This window comes from Sturnira hondurensis, unplaced genomic scaffold, assembly GCF_014824575.4.
Source record: "Sturnira hondurensis isolate 20B ecotype Veracruz unplaced genomic scaffold, ASM1482457v3 Scaffold0025395, whole genome shotgun sequence".
Lineage (NCBI taxonomy): Eukaryota > Metazoa > Chordata > Mammalia > Chiroptera > Phyllostomidae > Sturnira > Sturnira hondurensis.
The window spans coordinates 362884-381856 of record NW_028098026.1 but is presented as its reverse complement, the minus strand read 5'-3'; the positions used below and the strand labels follow the sequence as shown (position 1 = coordinate 381856).

Below are 18973 nucleotides of genomic sequence, written 5' to 3'. Positions count from 1 at the left end.
GAATGGAGTGGAACCGGAGAGGAGCGCGCGTGCACGTCCCCGGCATTCAGGCTAAACTATGCGAAAGCAGAAGCCCGGGAGCGCATGCGCACTTCTGGGCGGGGCTGGAGCGCGCACGCAGAGTCGGGAGGAGCGAGTGTGGGGCACGTACTCTCCTGCCTAGGGAAAAGCGAGAAGGCCGAGTCGGTCTAAACAGTCCCGGGAAAGGAAGACGCACAGTCTTGTGCAAACAAACGGTAGCTCTAGGGGCTCCGCACCTTAGGCGGCAAAACAAATGCTTCCCTCCGGATTTAGGCCTCGTGGTCACATATTTTATTATACTTTTGAGAATCATCAACAGTTCCTCAAATCGGAAAAAAAAGAAGTACAAAAACTACATACAAAACGAGATCAGACGACTAAACTTTCCCGACTCAGGGCCAAGTTCTGCAAAAGAGAAAGAAAAGGGTGTGAGCTCAGCAAGCCTGGATGAAAGCAGCCAGGAAAGTCTTAAGCCAGGGAAGGCTGTCCACTCACCTTCCTAAGCCTCCGCTCCCTCGAGGTCTGGGAGTCAGTCTCGGAGTACGGGGGAGGGGCGGGTGGGTAGTAGGCCCCCTCTTTCTCTTCCTCCCTATAAGGTCTCCTTTCTCCTGGTCCCTTTTTCCTCAAAGCCTCTTCCAAAAGCCGCCCATCATATTGGGGTTCCTGGGAGCGGTGGTGGCGAGACTTAGGGCCAGTGTAAGGGCGGTCCCTAGGCTTGAAGTCATCGAAGTGGGGTTCCTGGGAGCGTGGAAAGCTCCTTGGGTCTTCCTGGTCGTAGAGGTCATCACGGCTGCGGCTTCGTGGGGGTGCATAAGCTCGGCCTCTCCTTCCACTACTTGGGGGAGACCTCCTCCCCGATTCTGCAGACCCTGGCCGTGTGAGGTCATCCAAAGCATCCACAGAGTGGGCCCGGGGCCGACCAACGCCCCAGCCACTCTTGGGCCGCTCTGTGAGGGGCTCTTGCTCCCACCTCCTGGGGCTCCGAGGGGAGTGTTGACCCCATTCCTCATCCCGGATCGGGGTGAGGACAGGGCCCCTGGAAGGCCGAGATCTCCAGTCGTCTTCATGGAGGGACGTGACTTCACTCATGGCTGTAGGGAAGGGAAGTGTCACTGACTGCTAGGTCAAGACTTAACGCCAGGCACTCTGGGTCCAGAAGTATCACCACTTGGCTAATACACTGGACAGAGCCCTAGGCTTCTAATCTGCTAAGGGTGATAATGCAGCATTCCATACACTTCTCACTATGGCCTAAGTAGGGAAGGAGCAAGCATCCCTGGGACAGGTAATCAGGGAGACACGCTTCCCCAACTCCCCTCTGGAACCCCTCAAACTCTTAAGGCTTCTCACCTCTCTCTACACGGCCATTGAAGGGGCCAGGATGAGAAGGGTCAAAGTTGGCCAGTTCTTTCTCCATGTAGTACAGGACCCGCATGGAATCATCCTGCTGGCTGGCCTGAATTCTGTAGCCACTACGGACTTCTAGAGACAAGAGATGGAGGTGATCAGTTTAGGTGCTGACCCAGCCTCCCACCCCTACAGGTGTGTCCAACTTTATAATGCTTGGGTCTTACCAGAAGTCACACTGCCATCTGCATCACGAAGCAGGGGTACCTGGGAGCTACAGCCACCTACTGGGGTAGACTGGCTGTCAGTAGCTGCCCCTCCTAGAGCAAAGCCCTGCATTCCCAGCACCCTCCCCTGTCCCCAATTCCCTCTTTCTTCCAGCCCCACACCCCTTAGTGCCCAAATACCTAGCCCACCCCTGCCTGCCTCAGCTGCTTCTGGTCCCACCAGAGCTCACCTGAGCTATTCTTGTCGAAGTCTCCTGAGTATCCGTTGTAGACAGGGCCCATGGGAATCATGGTTGCTGGGGGTGGGGTCTTGGCAGGGGAAAGGTAAGCATAGGTGCTGGGGGCGTAGATACTCGGGATGCCTGAGGTGGCTGCTTTGCCAGCTGCATACACTGGTAGGACACACACAGCATGAGATGGTGGCCAGGAGCCATACTGCCCTTCTGTTACCAAAATCTGGAGGGGCATGTGCCTGTACCTTCCCCCCACCTCCCAGTTGTGGAGCTACCCTGGAGACTTTGTTTCTGCAGGTCCACTATCTTCCATGAAGCCAAACCTCTTGTGTGAGTACTCACAGAGCTTTGAGGACAGGGGAGTACACTGGTAGCCCCTGCTCCCAATCTGGCAGCTTTGTTTGATAGTGTGATGGTTTGCCAACATTTGTTGAGGTTTTACATAAAGTCCTAACTCTGTAGCCACCTTATCAGAAGATATGGCCACGTGGGGCCTGCATCCTTACAGAGCAACAGGGGCAAAGATGCCTCTTTAGATAAAGCCTATTGCTAGACCCTACTCATGTTAGCAGCTGAGCCCCAGCTTTAGAAAAGGAATCATCTTAGGGAAGGTCCCATACCTGCTCCCATCTCGAGCCTACTGAGTGTTGCCCATAGGGTCTCCAGACTTAGCTGCCGTAGGGAGTATCTCCAGTGTTTCCAGCTCCTGGGCTATACCCGCTCTCGCTCTGTCTTTGTCCTCTCCTGGTTCTAGGCTTGACAGCTCAAGGAAAAATCCTTGCTGCCTTCCTCCCCAGACAACAAAAAGCTGGGTTTTGGTAGCTGCTCTTGCAGCAGTCACTACACCTAAGCAAACTGCTTCTTCCCTGGGCCTCCAACAGGAAAAGGTGGGGTGGAGTGGGAGGAGACAGGTTCCGGAAGATGGGCTTCACTTCTGATTCAGTGGGGAAGCAGAAGGCTCAGTGGTCTTCCCAGAAGCCTCCAGCACTTCAGGTAATTGGCTGTTTTATCATTTGTGGTGGGAGCTGCTGCTCTCAGATGGTTCAGGAGGGCTTTGGCTATGACTGTGGAATACAACCTCTGATAGGGAGTTAATGGGGCCTCGGTTTGGGGTAACGGACTCAGAATAGAGGGGATTTGCAGTCCTGGCCCTAGCCCTAACTTAATTTGTGGCGTAATTGCTAATTTATAGCTCCTGGGGTCCTTCCCAAGGAATGGACTAACATCCACCACCTAGATGGCTCTCAACTAAAAATGGCAAGAAAGGTAATGGCTAGCATAAGCCCCCCAGAGAGCAGTGGATTTTTTTTTTCAGGGGAGCGCTACTTTGAGAAAACAGTCTGCCCACCAGGGAGCTCAGTGACCATAAAATTAAACAGCATGGATTGAATCAAAGCTCTGCTAAGAACTCAGAGACTTCCCTTAATGCTCACGACACCCCACGAGGGAAGGACCTTAGAGAGAAGGAAATAGGCTCAGAGAGGGAACACTGTCTGGGGTGCGAGCGGCAAGGCTTTGACTTGCTCTCTGGCCCTCAGTCATTACTGATGCTGACAGCAGCGATGTCCAATGGCTAGTAGCTAAGGAACAATTTATATAAGCTGAGCCCTGCACTAAATGCCGGGCACCAGTTTCCCATATTCCCCCTGTAAGGAGGACTCTGCCATAGCCCCATTTTATAGAAGAGGAGACAGAGGGGAATTCACTGGGCTTCCAAGCAGATAAGGAGGCAGGTCAGGCCTCAAACCTCCACCTGCCCAAGCAGGCAAACAATCACTTGTGATTTAACTGTTCACACTGCTTGGGCTGTGTTACACTAGAATTATGGCATGTAAGCTTTAAACATTATTACACAAACATCCATCTGTCTGGAGTACATGGGTGATCCTTTCCATCGCCTGTTCACTGCTGGCCTAGAAATGGGCAAGTGCCATGTGAGGAGCCAGTCTATCCCTCTTTGGCCTCAAGTTCTAGGTGCTCCTCAGGTCTAAAGTTATTTGTTTCTAGCTGTCAAGGTCAAACAAAGATATGATGAACTTGACCATAATAAAGAAAAGGTGAAAGTGTTGAACTTACTAAGGGCTAGTGGAGAAGTATGATTTCATGGCCCATTTTCACTGCAAGAGACTAGATACCATATACGTATGAATACACGTACGTACATGATACAAGAAAGTGGCCAACATAAACATCCATGTCAAAGTTGATGAAAACAGTCCCGAAAACTTCACAACAGCCAAGTGCAGAGGCGCTGGGTTACCGCAACGTGCTTGCAGATGGGCAGCGGGCGGTGGGAGGAGGGGACTCCCTTCTTTCCCCTCTTGGGTTTCCTTTGCATCTCACCCCCTCACCTCTGGTCCTACTTCCATTCCCAACATTCCAGGTGCCACTCTGATGTGCTAGGTATGTCTTTAAACATAGTATCCGTGTAAAATCCAAGTGCTTGTGTGGATGGGTTTTTTAAATTTGTTTAAATTATGTGGTGCCATAATCCTAGTTTGGTTTCTTACCTTTCACTTAAGATTTTATGTTTTAAAAGGAGATTTACTTTCTAGTGTCTGCTTTGTACTGTTTGAAATTTTTTACCATGTGTATAGATTATACTTTCCAAAAAAACCCCTCAAAGATTGAAAAATAAGTGAAAAGTTGAAGTACGTGAATAAAAATCTAAATCAGCCAGTCCTCCTTTGAGTGATTTCCTCTAAAATCACTCAACTCATAACTCCAGACCAGTTAACTCCTTCCCCTGGACCCAGGCACGCTGTCAGGCGGGTGTGTTCACTCAAGGGGCACTTACAAGCCTCCGGGCAGCAGCACCTCTTCGGGCAGCAGGGGCACCTGATGTAACAGCAGCAGGTGTGTGGGCAGCACTGGCACCAGCAGATGCCCAGGAGGAGGAAGACAAGGAAGACAGCCAGGCAGACCACAACCACGAACAGCCAGTCTGCAGAGAGATGGGAACAAGCCCTGAGCCACAAGGCCTGGGCTGGAATGGGGACACAGGCACAGCAGGGCAGTGCAGAGATGGGGCGAGGCAAAGCCATTCACATAGCCTGTGAGGAGAGGTGAAGCTTCCAGGGAAGCTGCACCCCGTTGGAGTCCGCCCTGACAGACTCTGGGGCACAGCAGAGGTGTGCCCATTCCTCTACAACCCAGGGCAATCCCAAAGCTGGGGAACTCGCTCTGGGCTCATGAGGGTGAGGCAGAAAAGGAGAGGTGATCTGGCGAAAGCAAGACAGGCTGCAACCTCAGAAAAGGGTAGAGCACCAGCTGCCCAGATCCCAAACCCCAGAAAAGCACTACAGGCACCAGTCACAGGAGCCTCCTGCCTATACCCCAGGCCCATCCTCGGCCATCCCTGCCCCAACCCAAAGCCCAGAGCCAGGTCCCTGGATGCCAGAGTTGAAGTCAGGCAAAGTTAGTGGGGGTCCCACACAGCGAGCGGTGTTTAGGGGGGGAGAATACTTAGAAGCAATGAGTGGTGTGTAGGGGAACTCTACTCCCGTACCTTCCATGGGCCCCGCCTGAAAACCAGGTAAGAGCTCAGCCACCCCTGAGGTCCTGCCTAGAGGGACAAAAGAGAGACAGATTACGCTGGCAAGGGCCAGACCAGGCCATCCCTCCCTGGAAGCCCAGCTCCAGGCTTATCGGGGTGAAGCTGTGCCCTGAAGCAGAGGACAGGTTAGTGGCCTAGGAGGGTCACAGCACATGGTTCCTGCCCTCTGCCCCACCCCCACCCCCGTGGGTCTCATGCCACAGGGGATTCTGTTGCCCAAACATGTCCCAATACATTCCCCATGGGTTCTGAAGGTGCGACCTCAGTTTGGGCACTTCCATCTTTTCCACATACACAGGTCCTATCGCCCCAAAGGGTTGCATCCTGTGTGATAAGGACAGTCCTGTTCCATCAGGAATAGTAGGCACAGTGTCCTAAGGCCCTTGAAACTGTTTTAATTTCATTTTAAAATCTGAAGAAAAAATATAATAACAACAAATAATAAGGAATTGTCTTTATAACAAGGTAATCATAAAATATGTATTTTTTAATGCAGAGGAAGAAACCCATAAAGTCAGAAGTACCTACAACCTTTAAAAGTCACAGTGTGGCCCTGGTTCTTTGGCCCATGAGGGTCCCACCTTGGTTCAAGCATTCTGTCCCATCCACCTGTTTCAAGGGCCGGCTAGTCCCTTCCCTCAGGTGTCACGGCAGGTGTGTGCCCAGCAGCGCATCACTGGGGCATGCACACACCCAGCTCTCCGCCAACAAACTCTATGCAGAGCTCACGCACTCCGGGCCACATGCCCCACTGAGGGGGTTTCCACCATCCAAACCAGCAGTTCTCAGAGTATGGTCCTATCGCCAAAGCCAACATAATTTTCCTCATAACGCAAAGCTGCTATTTGCCTTTTTCACTCTCGCTCTGCTGGGTGCACAGTGGAGTTTTCCAGAGGCTCTGTGACATGTGATGACATACATTACTGCTTTGATGGTGAGGGACTGTGGCCTTGTGCATCTTGCTTTAAAAATTTTCCAATTTCAATGTGCAAGCCATTGAACGACGAAAGCTATCACCCACAAAAACACACAAAACCTCTTTGAGATGCTCACAAATGTTTCAGAGGATAAGTGGGTCCTGAGACTGCATTTTGAGAACTGCTAATGCAGACTGTGCATCTTAGTAAAAAACAGGCAGAGGTTCTCTGGGTCACTGGCGCGTGCACTCTGTAGGCTGCCGAGCGCCCTGCAGCTCCCCAACCCTGGGTGCTCAGTCACAGGCGTACTTCCTTGCAGCATGTGTATTATGATGGCAGTGTACGTATGGCCTGGCAGCATCTCACATGTAGCATGTCACTCAAGGCTATGTGTTGGCTGAGAATAAAGTATCTGGCTAAATGGCAAATCCTTTCCACAAGTGGCAAGGGGGCTTCGTAGGCAGACAGGGGCTGCTGTTGCCTACCCCGCAACTGCCCCTGGAGGGGCCAGGCCTGAGGGAAGCATTCACCGTGTCAGCCCCAAACGCCATCCCAGCAGGGTAGAGGACAAGGTTCCTGTGATTTGGCAAAGGCCTCTGGGATCAGATGTGGCCCCGGAGATGTGACAGGCCCAGCTTCTTTTCAGTTACACACACCATCAACCCTCCTTGCTCACTGCCAATCAACTCTGGCCATTTCTGTATTTTTTTTAAAAATGGGACCGAGAAGAGGTCGAGCCCCCAATTCCCTCCACTCTTAATTTGGCTCTGGCTTACTTGAAATGTTGTGTGGGGAGGGATCTCTGCCTAGGGTGCAGGGCACAGATAAGCCCAAGTGACTGGTGGTGCTTTGAGGGGAGAGCAAAGCAGGCAACAGAGCTCAAAGAGCAAGCTGGAGGGCAGAGGGAGATGTACAGAAGTGGGAGAAAAGGCCCCCTTTCCCCTGCCCTTCCCAGGCCCGCAGGGACCAGCCCACTCACCCAGGACGATGAGCTCTGCGTAGGCCTCGTTGTTCCCCTGGAGGTCCTGGGCTGAGACCACAGAGCAGTAATACACACCACTGTCCCCCCAAGCCGTCTGGTCAAAGGTTAGGTCAGCATCTGTATCAGGAGGAGAGCGTGAGGCCACTGTGAGGGAAGCTGGATCCTTCTCCCACGGGGCCAATGGGGAAGGGGTCAAGGAAATGAGGCTGCAAATGCACCAGTGACAAAGAAATAATTCAAACCAGGCACTGCTTCCTTTAGGCTCTGTATTGAACAACTGACATGGTGTAGTTCAAGAAATCTGTGAGGTGGCCGGTGTAACCCTTCCTGGTTTGTAGATGAGATGATTTGACCCACCCCACGTTGTCCAGATCATCAGTTGTCTTGACTCCAGGGCCAGTGCTTCAGACCAACAACCATCCTCTTCCGCACCCTCTCAAAGCAAGTTTCCTCCCCCTACATGAACTACCAGGAGCCTGGTGTAGGCCGGGAGGCGGGTATAGGGTAAGGAGGCAGAGATAAGGAGCTCAGATTCCAGGGATCAGGATACATGCAGGCATGAGAAAAGAGTGGGGGGCAGTGTGTGTGTGAGGGAGAAAGACTTGGAATTTCTCAGTTCCCTAATCCATCCACCCACCAACAGCCCCCACAGTCTAGGGTCAGGCCCATGGCTTGGGAACGCTCAGGTCTGAAGCAGCCCCGGGTAGGGAGCCTGCTAATTACACCCGTAATGAAAGTCTTTCAGCATTTCCTGTTTCCTCTCTACTTCTCAGACCCTAATTATTAAATCGCTTCAGCCATCTACCAGTGTGAGACCCAGGGGCCAACTTCCCCGGAAGCCCGTGGAGCACAGCAAACACAAATACCCCCACGGCCATCAGGCCAGTTTCTTCCCAGATGCTCTGGCACTCTGGCCCCCACTGACCTGCTTACCACCTTGCCCCACACACCCACTGTCCTTCTCCATGACAGCAGAGGGTAGTAACTGTGTATGTCCAAGTCGGCAGCACCTGGCACTCACCAGGGCCAGGAATGAGAGGACCACAGCTTTCCTCCTTTGGAAGACCTTACATCCACAGAAAAATCCCTCCTTTCAATAATGTCCACCTCCACCACTCACAGGGCCCTTGCACGATCTGGCTACTGGCTACACCAGCCTCATCCCACCATTCTCCTTCACTCACTAGACTTCGGGCACCCTAGCCTCCTCACCGTGCCCCCGACATGCTGGGCCCACACCAGCCTTGCCTTGCGCTCGTGTTAGTACTCCGCCTGGCACTGTGTTTTCAGATCTTCTCAGGGCTGGTTTCATTCTGCTCACACAGCTCCCCCACCCCACTGCTGAATTACATCAGCTGGGTTAGGGGCTGAACACCCCTGATCCTACCCAGGAGAATGTGGGCTCCACACAAGCAAAACCTGGTCTGTGTCAGTCACTGCTGAGTCCCCAATTGGCCAGGACACATGGCCTGGCCAGAAACCCAGAAATGAACCCCTTCCCTCCTCAAGCTGACCTCCCTTAGCTTTTGCTGTCTGTTCCAGCATTCTAGGCACATGGCAATATTCAAATAAGCCCTTGATATATCCAATATTCCACACATACTTATCAAAAGAACACTACGTTCTGGGGAGTATCTGAGGCACATGGTAAACTCGAGAGCAACAGTTCTCAGAGTGATCGGTGGATCCTAAGCTTCCCCAACACCTTTTCAGAGAATCCCAGAAATCAAAGTTACCCACAATAATAATACCTTTTCCACTTAATCTCTGAATGTACTGTGGAGTCTTCCAGAGGCTACATGACATGTACTATCACATAATATATTGAATGCAGAAGCAGTTTTAAGAATCCAGTTTCTACTCAGCCAGACTTCAAGGAGATGTGCAAGGAGATATACAGCAATGATGCAGTGTTCATTGAAGTTTTTTGTTTTCTTTTGGGAAGCACAGTAGTATTTTCATTAAAAGTATGCTATCCATATTAGCCTATAAGGAACTTATCATTTAAAATATATTTTTTAAAACTTCTCTTAGTTTGCTAGCTATAAAAACAAATTTCTTTGAGGGCCTCAGTAATTGAGAATGGGAGGCCTGCCTTGGCTGGGTGGCTCAGTTGGCTGCATTGGTTACAGGAACATTGTCCCATACACCAAAACTGTTGCAAGTTCGATTCCCGGTCAGGGCACATTCCTAGGTTGTGGGTTTGATCCCTGGCGGGGGCGTGTTTAAGAGGCAACCTATCGATGTTTTTCTCACACTGATGTCTCTCTCTCCCCCCCGTCCCTCTCTCTCTAAAATCAATAAACACAACCTCAGGTAAGGATTGGAAAAAAGAGTGTAGAGGCCCTAAGACTAATAGGTTGAGAACCCCTGCTATAGACAGCAGATATAAACTTCTGCCCTTACAGAGCTCAGATCTTAACTGGGAAAGAGACAAGTAAAAAATTTAAATCTATAGCATATCAAATGGTGATAGGCAATACAGATAAAATAGGGAAGGCAGACAAAAAGTGCCAGTGTGGAGGTGGGGGTTGTGCAAGTTGAAGCAAGGTGACCTTCGGAGCAGATGTGAAGGAGTGGAGGACACGACTCCCCTCCATGGTCACCAGTTACTGAGCTCTTACTATGAGCTGGGTCCCTTTGCATCTATTCTTTCACTGAATCCTCATAAAACTCTTAACTATTGTGAGTTCTCCCAAACTCTTTAGACTATCCAGAACACCCTATCTGTAAACCAGACTCTGACCACATCTCTCCAGAACCAGAGCTCTACGGCAGGTCCCTGCCCAACGCTGAGGAAGTGGACAGGAACCCCCCGCTATAGTGGAAGTTTATACACTCCTGTGGCCTGGACTGGGCCTCCATGTGTTTTGTTTGCCCTGCATGATATTTCCAAAACCCACGAAAAATACAGATTCCAACTTCTTTTGATCTAAGGCCTGGGCCCACCTCCTTCCTGCAAGGCACACCCTGTTCCCAGTGTGTATTTGGTCTGGTCCTGACACCCTGGGCTGGGCATTGCTCAGTTTTAGATACAGGGAGAAGAGGTCGGGTTTCCAGTTTATAATAGAAGATGGTGCGCTGGTTTCTTATTCACACACAGCAGAGGCAGCTCTCACAATCTTGGGGGTCCATGGGCAATCTGGTCCAGTGCAACTGAGTTGGGGGGGGCGGTAAGCGAGGCACAAGGACCCCAAGCTGCCTGAAGAGGTAGAACTAGGACTCCTATGCAGGCACCCCAAGTCACCCAAAGCAGGGAACAGACGGGGGGTGCCCCTCCCTGATCTGAGGGACTCTGAGGCTGAACCACCATTATGGTTTGCTCAGAACTACTTTCACTAAAAACTTGATGGCTGGTGACCCTTGGAACACCACAAGAGAGTCCACTTTTCTCCATTCTCAAAGCAGAAATGGAGGAAGCTCCCATGGCTACTGGGCTTCCTGAGAGGATGTACATACAATGGACACTCACAACCTGTATCAAACACGGGCCCACATCAAAGCAGCTTGAAAGACCTGGGTCTGTGGGGCCTCTGGAGCATGAAAAATCTGCCCCAGCTACAGCCTGAGGGTAACTCTGGAGTTTTGGACTCAGCAGAGGTGTGATTCTAGCCAACCTTCCAGGGCACCCTCAGTACCTGGGCTTTCCTGATAGGGCTGCCAGATGGTGGGTCAGTCATACCTGGTCCTGGCTGATGGGAGAGGTTGCTGGGATATGGGGGAGGGAGCTAGGACAGGTTGAACCCCCAAGAAGCACTATGTCCTCAAGAAGAGCAGGTTGCTTTAGGCTCAACTGCCCATGGAAATTCAGTGCAAGTGGGTTCAGTCCTTCCTAGAAATAGGACTGACAGGCTTGGACCCTGGAACCTTGCCTTCTGCTCATGATCTAGACAGAGAGAGGGGAGGACTGTGCCCATACCCTGGTCTCTTGGGGTCTACAGAGGGACTCTCCCTTTGCTTCTCTGCTCCCATGCCCAAGATTAAAACTCTAATCTTGTTTAAGACAGTGAAAGGATAAATCCATTAAGTGGGTGAGCTTTCACTCCTCACTCACTGCTACTCATCACCTTCCTCCCTGCCCTCTAGATTTATTAGGACCCAGTCCCAGCCCCTGTATGTACACCCGAGTCACTGCATACAGGTCTGTTTTATTGTAGCACTTAGTGCTCTCTAATAGTCTCACTCTTTCTTTATCTGCTATGTGCTGCCACCCTCACCCCACTGGCACAGCCCCTCCTCAAGGGCAGGGGTATCAGGTGTCCTCCCCACCACTGTGTCCCCAGAGCCTACAACAGCACCCGGCACTGAGTAAATGCTTAATGAATACCAACTCAATGGATAAATGAATTAACCACTTCCCCACCACTCCTTACTTAGTCCCGATAAGCACTTCCTACCATTAGGCAACATTAAGGTTATAGACAAGGGCTCTCAGGGCTGCCTGGGTTCAAATCCCAGCTCCAGCTCTTGGCTAGCTGTGCACCTAGACGAGCTTCTTAACCTCTCAGTACCCGAAGTGTAAATGTGGCCGTGAGGACTCAGTGATGTGTAGAGTAAGTCATGGACTTTCTCCATTAAAATCTCTTACACTTTCACTTCACTGTTACCTCCTCTGTGAGCCCTTTGCAAAGGGGTTACCAGCTTAGACACTAGCCGTGAAGTGACTGACTTAGAATCCCAGCTCTGTTACCTACCAGCTGTGTGACCCTGTGCGAGTCACTTTGCCTCTCTGGGCCTCTGTAAAATGACACAGAATCTACTCACACAATTATAATGTGGTCTAAATGAGTTAATACACATAAAACTGTATTAGAGCCTAGTGCATAGGGGGTACTTTGTAAATTGTTATTTATGTAAATTTTACTTACTACTGCCGGTAGTATTAGTATTATAGAAGCCCTGCCTCTCTCTCCATTACCCACTGTTCTTAATAATTTCCAAGCATTTGACAGTATGTGTTGTATTTATCTTGTCTCTCTCACTGGATTTCGAGCTCCATGAGGGAAATGATTTGATCATTTTCTTTACTGCCGTATTTCCAGGGCCTTGAACAACACCTGTATATGTTAGGTGTTCAAAACTTCTTTGCTGTTAAGTAAAGGAATGGATGGATGGATGGATAGAAGAAAGGATCCTCCCTTTATCAGTCATTTCAGACACTGGCACTAATGAGCCTCCACTTGGGTGCACACAAAGGAGCCTGGCAAGCCTGTCCCCAACCCCATCCCCTGCCTTCTCCCTTGCCCTACCCAACATACTTCCTGTTATGGTGATCCTCCGGCCCTGGTAGTAGTCTCCCAGGGTCACGGCATTGCCCTGCTTGGTGGCCACCACCCTGACGGTGCGCACGCTGTCCTGGCACTCCACATAGGGGTTGAAGCCCGGGTTACCAGCAGCCAGCTGGGCATTGAGCTGGTTGTCAACACTGGCTGGAGAAAAGGCGTCAGCAATGCGGTCCCGGCAAAAAGACTTGTACTTCCAGATCACAATGGGTGCTGTGGGGGTCGTGGTCAACTGGTAGGTACAGGGCAGGGTCACAGGCTGGAAGAGGATCACCACGTGGTAGGGGTCTGACACAGTCACCTGGATGGCACTGACAGGAGCTGAGGGCAAGAGGAGAGTCAGTAAAGACCACTATGAGCTCTGGAAAGTGCTTCAGCAGAAACAAGTAACAACACTCGTCACCAACTTGACATTTACAGGTGGTATGGTTTCACGGAGACTGGCACACATTATTCCTTAATCCCCAGGACCGGTGAAGAAGCTCCCATAATCATGCCCATTTTACAGACCCATGGGGCTGATGTGGCAGGTGCAAAGTCAGAAAAGTTTTCTGGAACAGCCTGTCCATCTCTCTTCCAAGAGTATGTCCTCTGAACCACCCCAGCCCTCTCTTCCCCTAACCATTCTCTCACAGAAAGGGCTCCTCAGTGGCCCATACAGGCAAGCCCAAATGGCCATCACAAAGTGCTGGAGGCCTCACTTCAAAAAACCACAATCAAGGTTCCCAGTTACACCCACTTTTGTGGATCAGGGGTTAAATGTTGGAGTTGTTTGAATAAACTGCTTTGCCAGATAGTAGCTAAAGCTCCACAATGTGTCCACCAGCTTCCCACCTTACCTTACACAAAGCCATCTCAAATAAACATACCAAAAGTGCTTGGAAAAGATAAAATTCCCCCCGCACGCCTCCACCCAAACATCCGATCCAGTGAAAGTTTGCCAGCATAAGACTGTTTCAAACCAAGTCCAGAAGTCCATCTCACCAGACCTTTATGCACAAATACTGCGAAGCCCAGGGAACATGGGTGGGGAATTCCTAATTCCTCCCTCAACCGGGGTTTGGGCACTGTTTCTTGATCTCTCCCTCCAGGACGTGTCTGATTCAGCCCTCGAGTGCTCTCTCCTCGCTACCCCAGGACTTAGAAATCTCCGCGTGCGCTCAGGTCTCCATCCTGGCCTTTCCCCGATGGGACCCAGTGGTCCCATCACCGCTTCCCCACAAAGAGTTCCATTCTCCTTGCCGCCCCAGGGTTGGCTGTCCCGTAGTTTCACTTCCTGCTATCTCTTACCAAGGACGGGGGAGCGCTTCCCTCGCGAATGGGAGGATTCCCTTCACACTGGCACACATAGGATCTCCCGAGAACCCCGGGATCGGAAGGTCCTGGTTCTTTCGATCCCCCTCCCCCAGCTCTCCTGCCTCCTTCGCTGTGTGGAACTTTATTCATCCTCCTTCTATAGTGCGCTCCCGCCCTTCTGAGGCACCAGGGGCCCCGCTCTCCGTACCTGTGCACAAAGTGCCTAGAAAGAGCCACACGAAGACGACCGCGCCCCAATCCGGGGTACCCAGGACCCCGGCCAGCCCGTAGGCCACTGGCGCCATCACCGCCGTCTGGGCAAGTCCCAGCGGCGCGTCCCCTGCTGAGTACCCAGAGGGTTGGGGGCGCGGTGCGCACCAAGGCTGGGAGGGGTGCAGGCTCCTCCCCCTCCCAGTTCCGTTCTTTGTCCCTATTCAAAGTCCACTCTTCCCTGTTCTAGGGCTTCAGTGAACAGAAGCAACGTGGATGAAGAACTCTTTCAGCTTTCGGGGAGAAACTTGCTTGACTCACTAGTTCCCCAAGTCACTTCCCCCCCCGCTCTCTGGAGAATGGATCGGCCCAGGTACACAGGGCGAGAACCGAGGGCTGGGCGAAGGGGTGGGCAGCTTGCAGCGGAAGGGGCTCCACCACCTTCCTGCCCGGAAGTGGGCTGACCCAGGTGCGCTCCGGCCCCTAGGGTTGGAACCAAGTAACAAGCCTGCCGGGAGGGCACCGACAGACCTGAGGTCCCGTCCGACCCACTCCTGTTCGGGCCAAGCCCAGCGGAGTGTGACTTAGGAGAACTGAGATTCGACTGGGGTGATTCACCTGTTCAGGGGGCGGGGTCTCGGTGAGCACCTGTTCCCTCTCGCCCCTCTCCCGGCCGGCGATGGACCCGCCTAGATACACCCTGCGGGGCGGGGCGAATCAAAGCAAGCTTGGGCCCGGGAGAGGCTTCTTGGTAGCACCTGAGTGATGATCTAACCCACAACCTTGGTGTTTGGGGACAAGTAACCAATTGATCTACCCCGCCAGGGGCAGCTCTTAAACTACTTGAAGAACCAAGTGAAGTTCCCGGAAAGGAAGCATTTCTCCCTTTGGGACTCCCAGGGGGAATCAGGCCCAGGAAAACTTGGAATTGTATTTCGGAAGTTTTCTCCGCCTACGCCGCTTCTCATCTCGTGGTTTGGCTTCTGGGCATCTCTAGCCCCAGGTCAGGCCTCCGGAACCCCTGGCTCTTGAAGGGGCCAAGTGGAAGCGCAGGACTAATGACAGGTTTTCGGGTTTTCAGCTAAGATTCCCAAGGGCCGGACTACCTGCGTGCTAAGGCGGGGCGGGGCGGGGCGGGGCGAAGCCCCGGAACGCCGCACGCTGGGCGAGGCTCTGCTGCCCCACATTGGCGGGTAGGGGAAGTGCGTCCTGGGGAACCCTTCGCTTTCCACTAGACTCTGGAGGTTTGCAAACTGGCCACTCTGTCTAGTCTGTACCATAACCAGGGATGTTTTATTTTGATCTTGTTGAAATTCAAGTAGGATCACGTAAGTCTGCTCAAAACCTTCCTGTGGCTCTCCCTCCCAGCAGAAACCAAAATACTTAACTGCGTGCCCTGCGCCCTCCCTGACCTCACCCCCTCCCAATTCAGCCACTCTGGCCTCCCCTATTCCGGAAAGTGGCTCTCACACCGCCACTTCAGGCCCATTGCCCTTAATAGTCCCTCTGCTGGGACACCCTTACCGAAGGTGGCCACATGATTCTCCGCCTCCTTTAGGGCTTTACTTAAAGGTGCACCCTTGCAGTAACATTTCTCCTGGTCACTTTCTACAAAATTTCAACATTCCTCCCCAACCTTCACATCCATTTCTTTTTAACAGAAGATTTTTATTGTGATAAAATGTACCTACCAAAATGTGTATCATTGTAACCATTTGAGATTTTGTTTATTTATTTTTAGAGAGAAGGGAAGGGAAGGAGGAAGGGAGAGAAACATGATGTGAGAAACAGGGATGGGTGGCCTCTCCTGCACCTCTACCAGGGAGCAACTGCATCCAGGCTTGTGACCTGGCTGATAATGGAACTGGCGGCCTTTCAGTTGGCAGGCTGGCACCCAATCAACTGAGCCACACAAGTCAGGACTATTTTAACCATTTGTGTGTAAGATGCAGCATTAATTACATTCATCATTCTAACCTTTTTATCATCCCCAATATAATTTCTGTACCAGTTAAAGAATAACTTCCCATTCCTACCTGTCTCCATCCCCTAGTTACCTCTGCTTTCTTATCAAAGTGCCTATTCCAGGTACCTCATATAAGTGGGATCATATAACATTTGTCCTTCTTCGTCTCGCTTATTCACTAAGCATAATGTTCTCAAGTCCATCCATGTGGTAGTATAGATCACAATCAAAGCTCCATTTTTTATGGCTGAATAGTATTTCACTGTATGTTTATACCGCATTTTGTGGTATATCCATTTAGGTTGTTTCTACCTTTTGGTTATGTATTGTAAATAGCACTGCTGTCAGTGTCGTACAGATACTTGTTTTAATTTTTTTTTTAATATATACCTAGGAATGGAATTCCTAGGTTATATTGTAGTTCTATTTTTAATCCTGTAAAACTGCTGAGCTGCTTTCCCCATTGCTGCATCTTTTATATTATATTACAGCAAAGCAGGAGGGTTCTACACTCTCCACATCCTCACCAGCACTTGTCATTTCCTGTTTCCTTGAGTATAGCTGTCCCAGTGTAGGTGAAGTGCATCCCATTGTGGTTTCTTTTTCACTTCCCTGAAAACTAATGATGTTGATCATCTTTTTATGTACTTATGGGTCATTTGTGTATCTTTTTTGGAGAAGTGTCTATTGAAATCTTTGCCCATTTTTTAACTGGGTTATTTGGGTTTTTTTGTTTTGAGTTGTAGTTCTTTTTATATTCTGAATGTGAGACCCGTGTCTGATATATAATCTGCAAATATTTTTCCAGTCTGCAGGTTATTGTTTCACTTTCTTGATAGTATCCTTTCATTTACAAAAGTTCTTAATTTGATGAAGTTCAGTTTATCTATTTGGTGCCTGTGCTTGCGGCACTATATCTATGAAATCATTGCTAAATCTGAGGTTATGAAGATTTTCCCCAACATTTTCTTCTAAGAGTTTTATAGTTTTAACTCTTAACTTAAGTCTTTGGTTAATTTTTGTATATGGTATAAGGTAAGGGGTCAACTTCATTCTTTTGCATGTGGTCATCCAGTTTCCCCCTCACCATTTGTTGAAAAGTCTGTACTTCACCCATTGAATGATCTGGGCATCCCATATTGCTTGGCATCCTTGTCAAAAATCAATGGGCCATATCTGTGAGGGTTTATTTCTGGGTTCCCTATTCCATCCCATTGGTCTGTATATCCACACTTCTGCAACACCATACTCTTGTAATTAATAAAAATTTTAGTAAGTTTTGAAGTTTGAAAATGTATGTCTTCTAACTTTATTTTTTTCGAGGTTATTTTGGCTATTCAGGGTTCATTGCAATTTCATATGAATATGAAGATTTTCTTACATTTCTTTGAAAAAGGATGTTGGAATTTTTATTCCACCCTTCTTTTTAGGCACTGTATTAAATCGGTATGTCAGTTTGGGTGGTGTTGACATTCTAACAATGTTAAGTCTTTCTATCCATGAAGATGGAATGTCTTTCCATTTATTTCTATACTCTTTAATTTCTTTCAGCAGTGTTTTGTAGTTTTAGCATACAAGCTCTTTACCTTCTTAGTTAGATTTATTCTGAGCGTTTAATTCTTTCAGATGCTTTTGTAAATGGAATTTAAAACGTATTTCTCTTCAGATTGTTCAGTACTGTTGTATAGAAACACAACTGATTTTTGTGTGTTGATCTTATACTTTGCAAGTTTGCTGGATTCATTCATTAGCTCTGGTGGCTTTCTTGTGGATTCTTTTGGACTTTTTTCTCTATACAGGAGCCTCTTGTCTGCAAATAAGGATAGTTTTACCTCTTCCTCTCCAATTTGGATACCCTTTACTTTTTTTCTTGCCTGTGGGTAGGAGTTCCAGTACAACGATGAATAGCAGCATGAAACAACAGACATTTATTTCTTCACAGTCTAGAGGCTAGGAGTACAAGATCAAGGTGTTGGCAGGGTTGGTTTCTTTCTGAAACCTGTCTGCTGGGCTTGCAAATGGCTGTCTTCTCTCTGTGTCCTCACATGGTTGTCCTCCTGTGTGTGTTGTCTGTGCCCTAATCTCTTCTTTTAATAAGGACACCAGATATATTGGATTGGAGCCCACCTTAACTACTTCATTTTAACTTATTTACCTTTCTAAAGGCTCTATCTCCAAATAAGTTGCATTCTAAGATACTGGGATTGGGGCCTCAACGTATGAATTTGGGGGCACACAATTTAGCCCATAAAAGTCTTTATCTCCATCTCTCTCTTACCCACCATGTTTTTCCTTTTCAAAGTGCTTACTGCGACCTGATTAGTCATTTATTTGTTTACCATCTGTTTTTCCTCAAGGCAAAGACAGAATTGCTCAGCAAATATTCCATGAGCTGTCTTACATTTCCAGTTAGGTGGGGATATGTGATTAATTTTAGTGAATGTCCTGCAATGAAAAGTAATGTAGATCTCTCTCAGGCCAAATCATTTCATTGCCAATGCATGACTCACTATCGTCCTTTGTCTCGCCATAGCAGCTAACAATGTCACAGATGGTGCAGGCTTCATAATTCATCCAATTTGAAGGCACTGTGTAGAATGGAGCTTTCCACCAACCCACTCTGGACATTTGTGTGAGCAAAAATAAATCATCTTAAGCTACTAAACTATGAGAATTCTTTTGTTATACAGTATAACCTAACGTATTCTGATTAGTACATCTTCACTAGAATATAAAGTCCAAGAAGACAGGCACTTAGCCTGGATCCTTAGTGTCTCATGGAAGTAAGTAAGCAATAATTATTTATGGAGTAAATCAATGGGCCAGGCACAAGAAGGTAGAGTTGCTGCGCCCAAATTAATACAAGGTAGAGCCAGAGATGAAACTGATCCCAGAGCGTGGGACTGAAACCTTGGCCACATTCCCATTGGCCAAAT

The 18973-nt window shown here is 49.4% G+C and overlaps 1 protein-coding gene across 5 annotated transcripts; it reads right to left on the bottom strand.

The window, feature by feature from the left end:
- Positions 1–294: 294 nt before the first annotated feature.
- LSR (lipolysis stimulated lipoprotein receptor) lies at positions 295–14408 on the bottom strand. 5 transcript variants are annotated; one of them, XM_037039585.1, is made up of 10 exons: positions 14070–14406; positions 12542–12886; positions 7281–7400; positions 5337–5393; positions 4626–4772; positions 1826–1987; positions 1596–1652; positions 1372–1503; positions 517–1112; positions 295–426 (listed from the first exon to the last, which is right to left on the bottom strand). In XM_037039585.1, exons 1-10 carry the CDS (start codon positions 14164–14166, stop codon positions 391–393), a joined length of 1749 nt encoding a protein of 582 aa, XP_036895480.1. In that variant the 5' UTR covers positions 14167–14406; the 3' UTR covers positions 295–390. The 5 variants fall into 5 exon arrangements, with proteins under 5 accessions (XP_036895480.1, XP_036895479.1, XP_036895482.1 ...); XM_037039584.1 differs by having other exon boundaries at positions 1596–1655; positions 14070–14405; XM_037039587.1 differs by lacking the exon at positions 1596–1652 and having other exon boundaries at positions 14070–14408.
- Positions 14409–18973: the final 4565 nt, after the last annotated feature.

Bases quoted from the DNA above. Each gene is read 5' to 3' on its own strand.
- LSR (XM_037039584.1), bottom strand. From the start codon at position 14,166: ATGGCGCCAGTGGCCTACGGGCTGGCCGGGGTCCTGGGTACCCCGGAT. The intron at 7,401-12,541 runs GTATGTTGGGTA...CTCCTGATACAG, and splicing joins GAGGATCACCATAACAGGAA to ATGCTGACCTAACCTTTGAC. The intron at 1,988-4,625 runs GTAAGTGCCCCT...GTGTCCTACCAG, and splicing joins GTGCTGCTGCCCGGAGGCTT to TGTATGCAGCTGGCAAAGCA.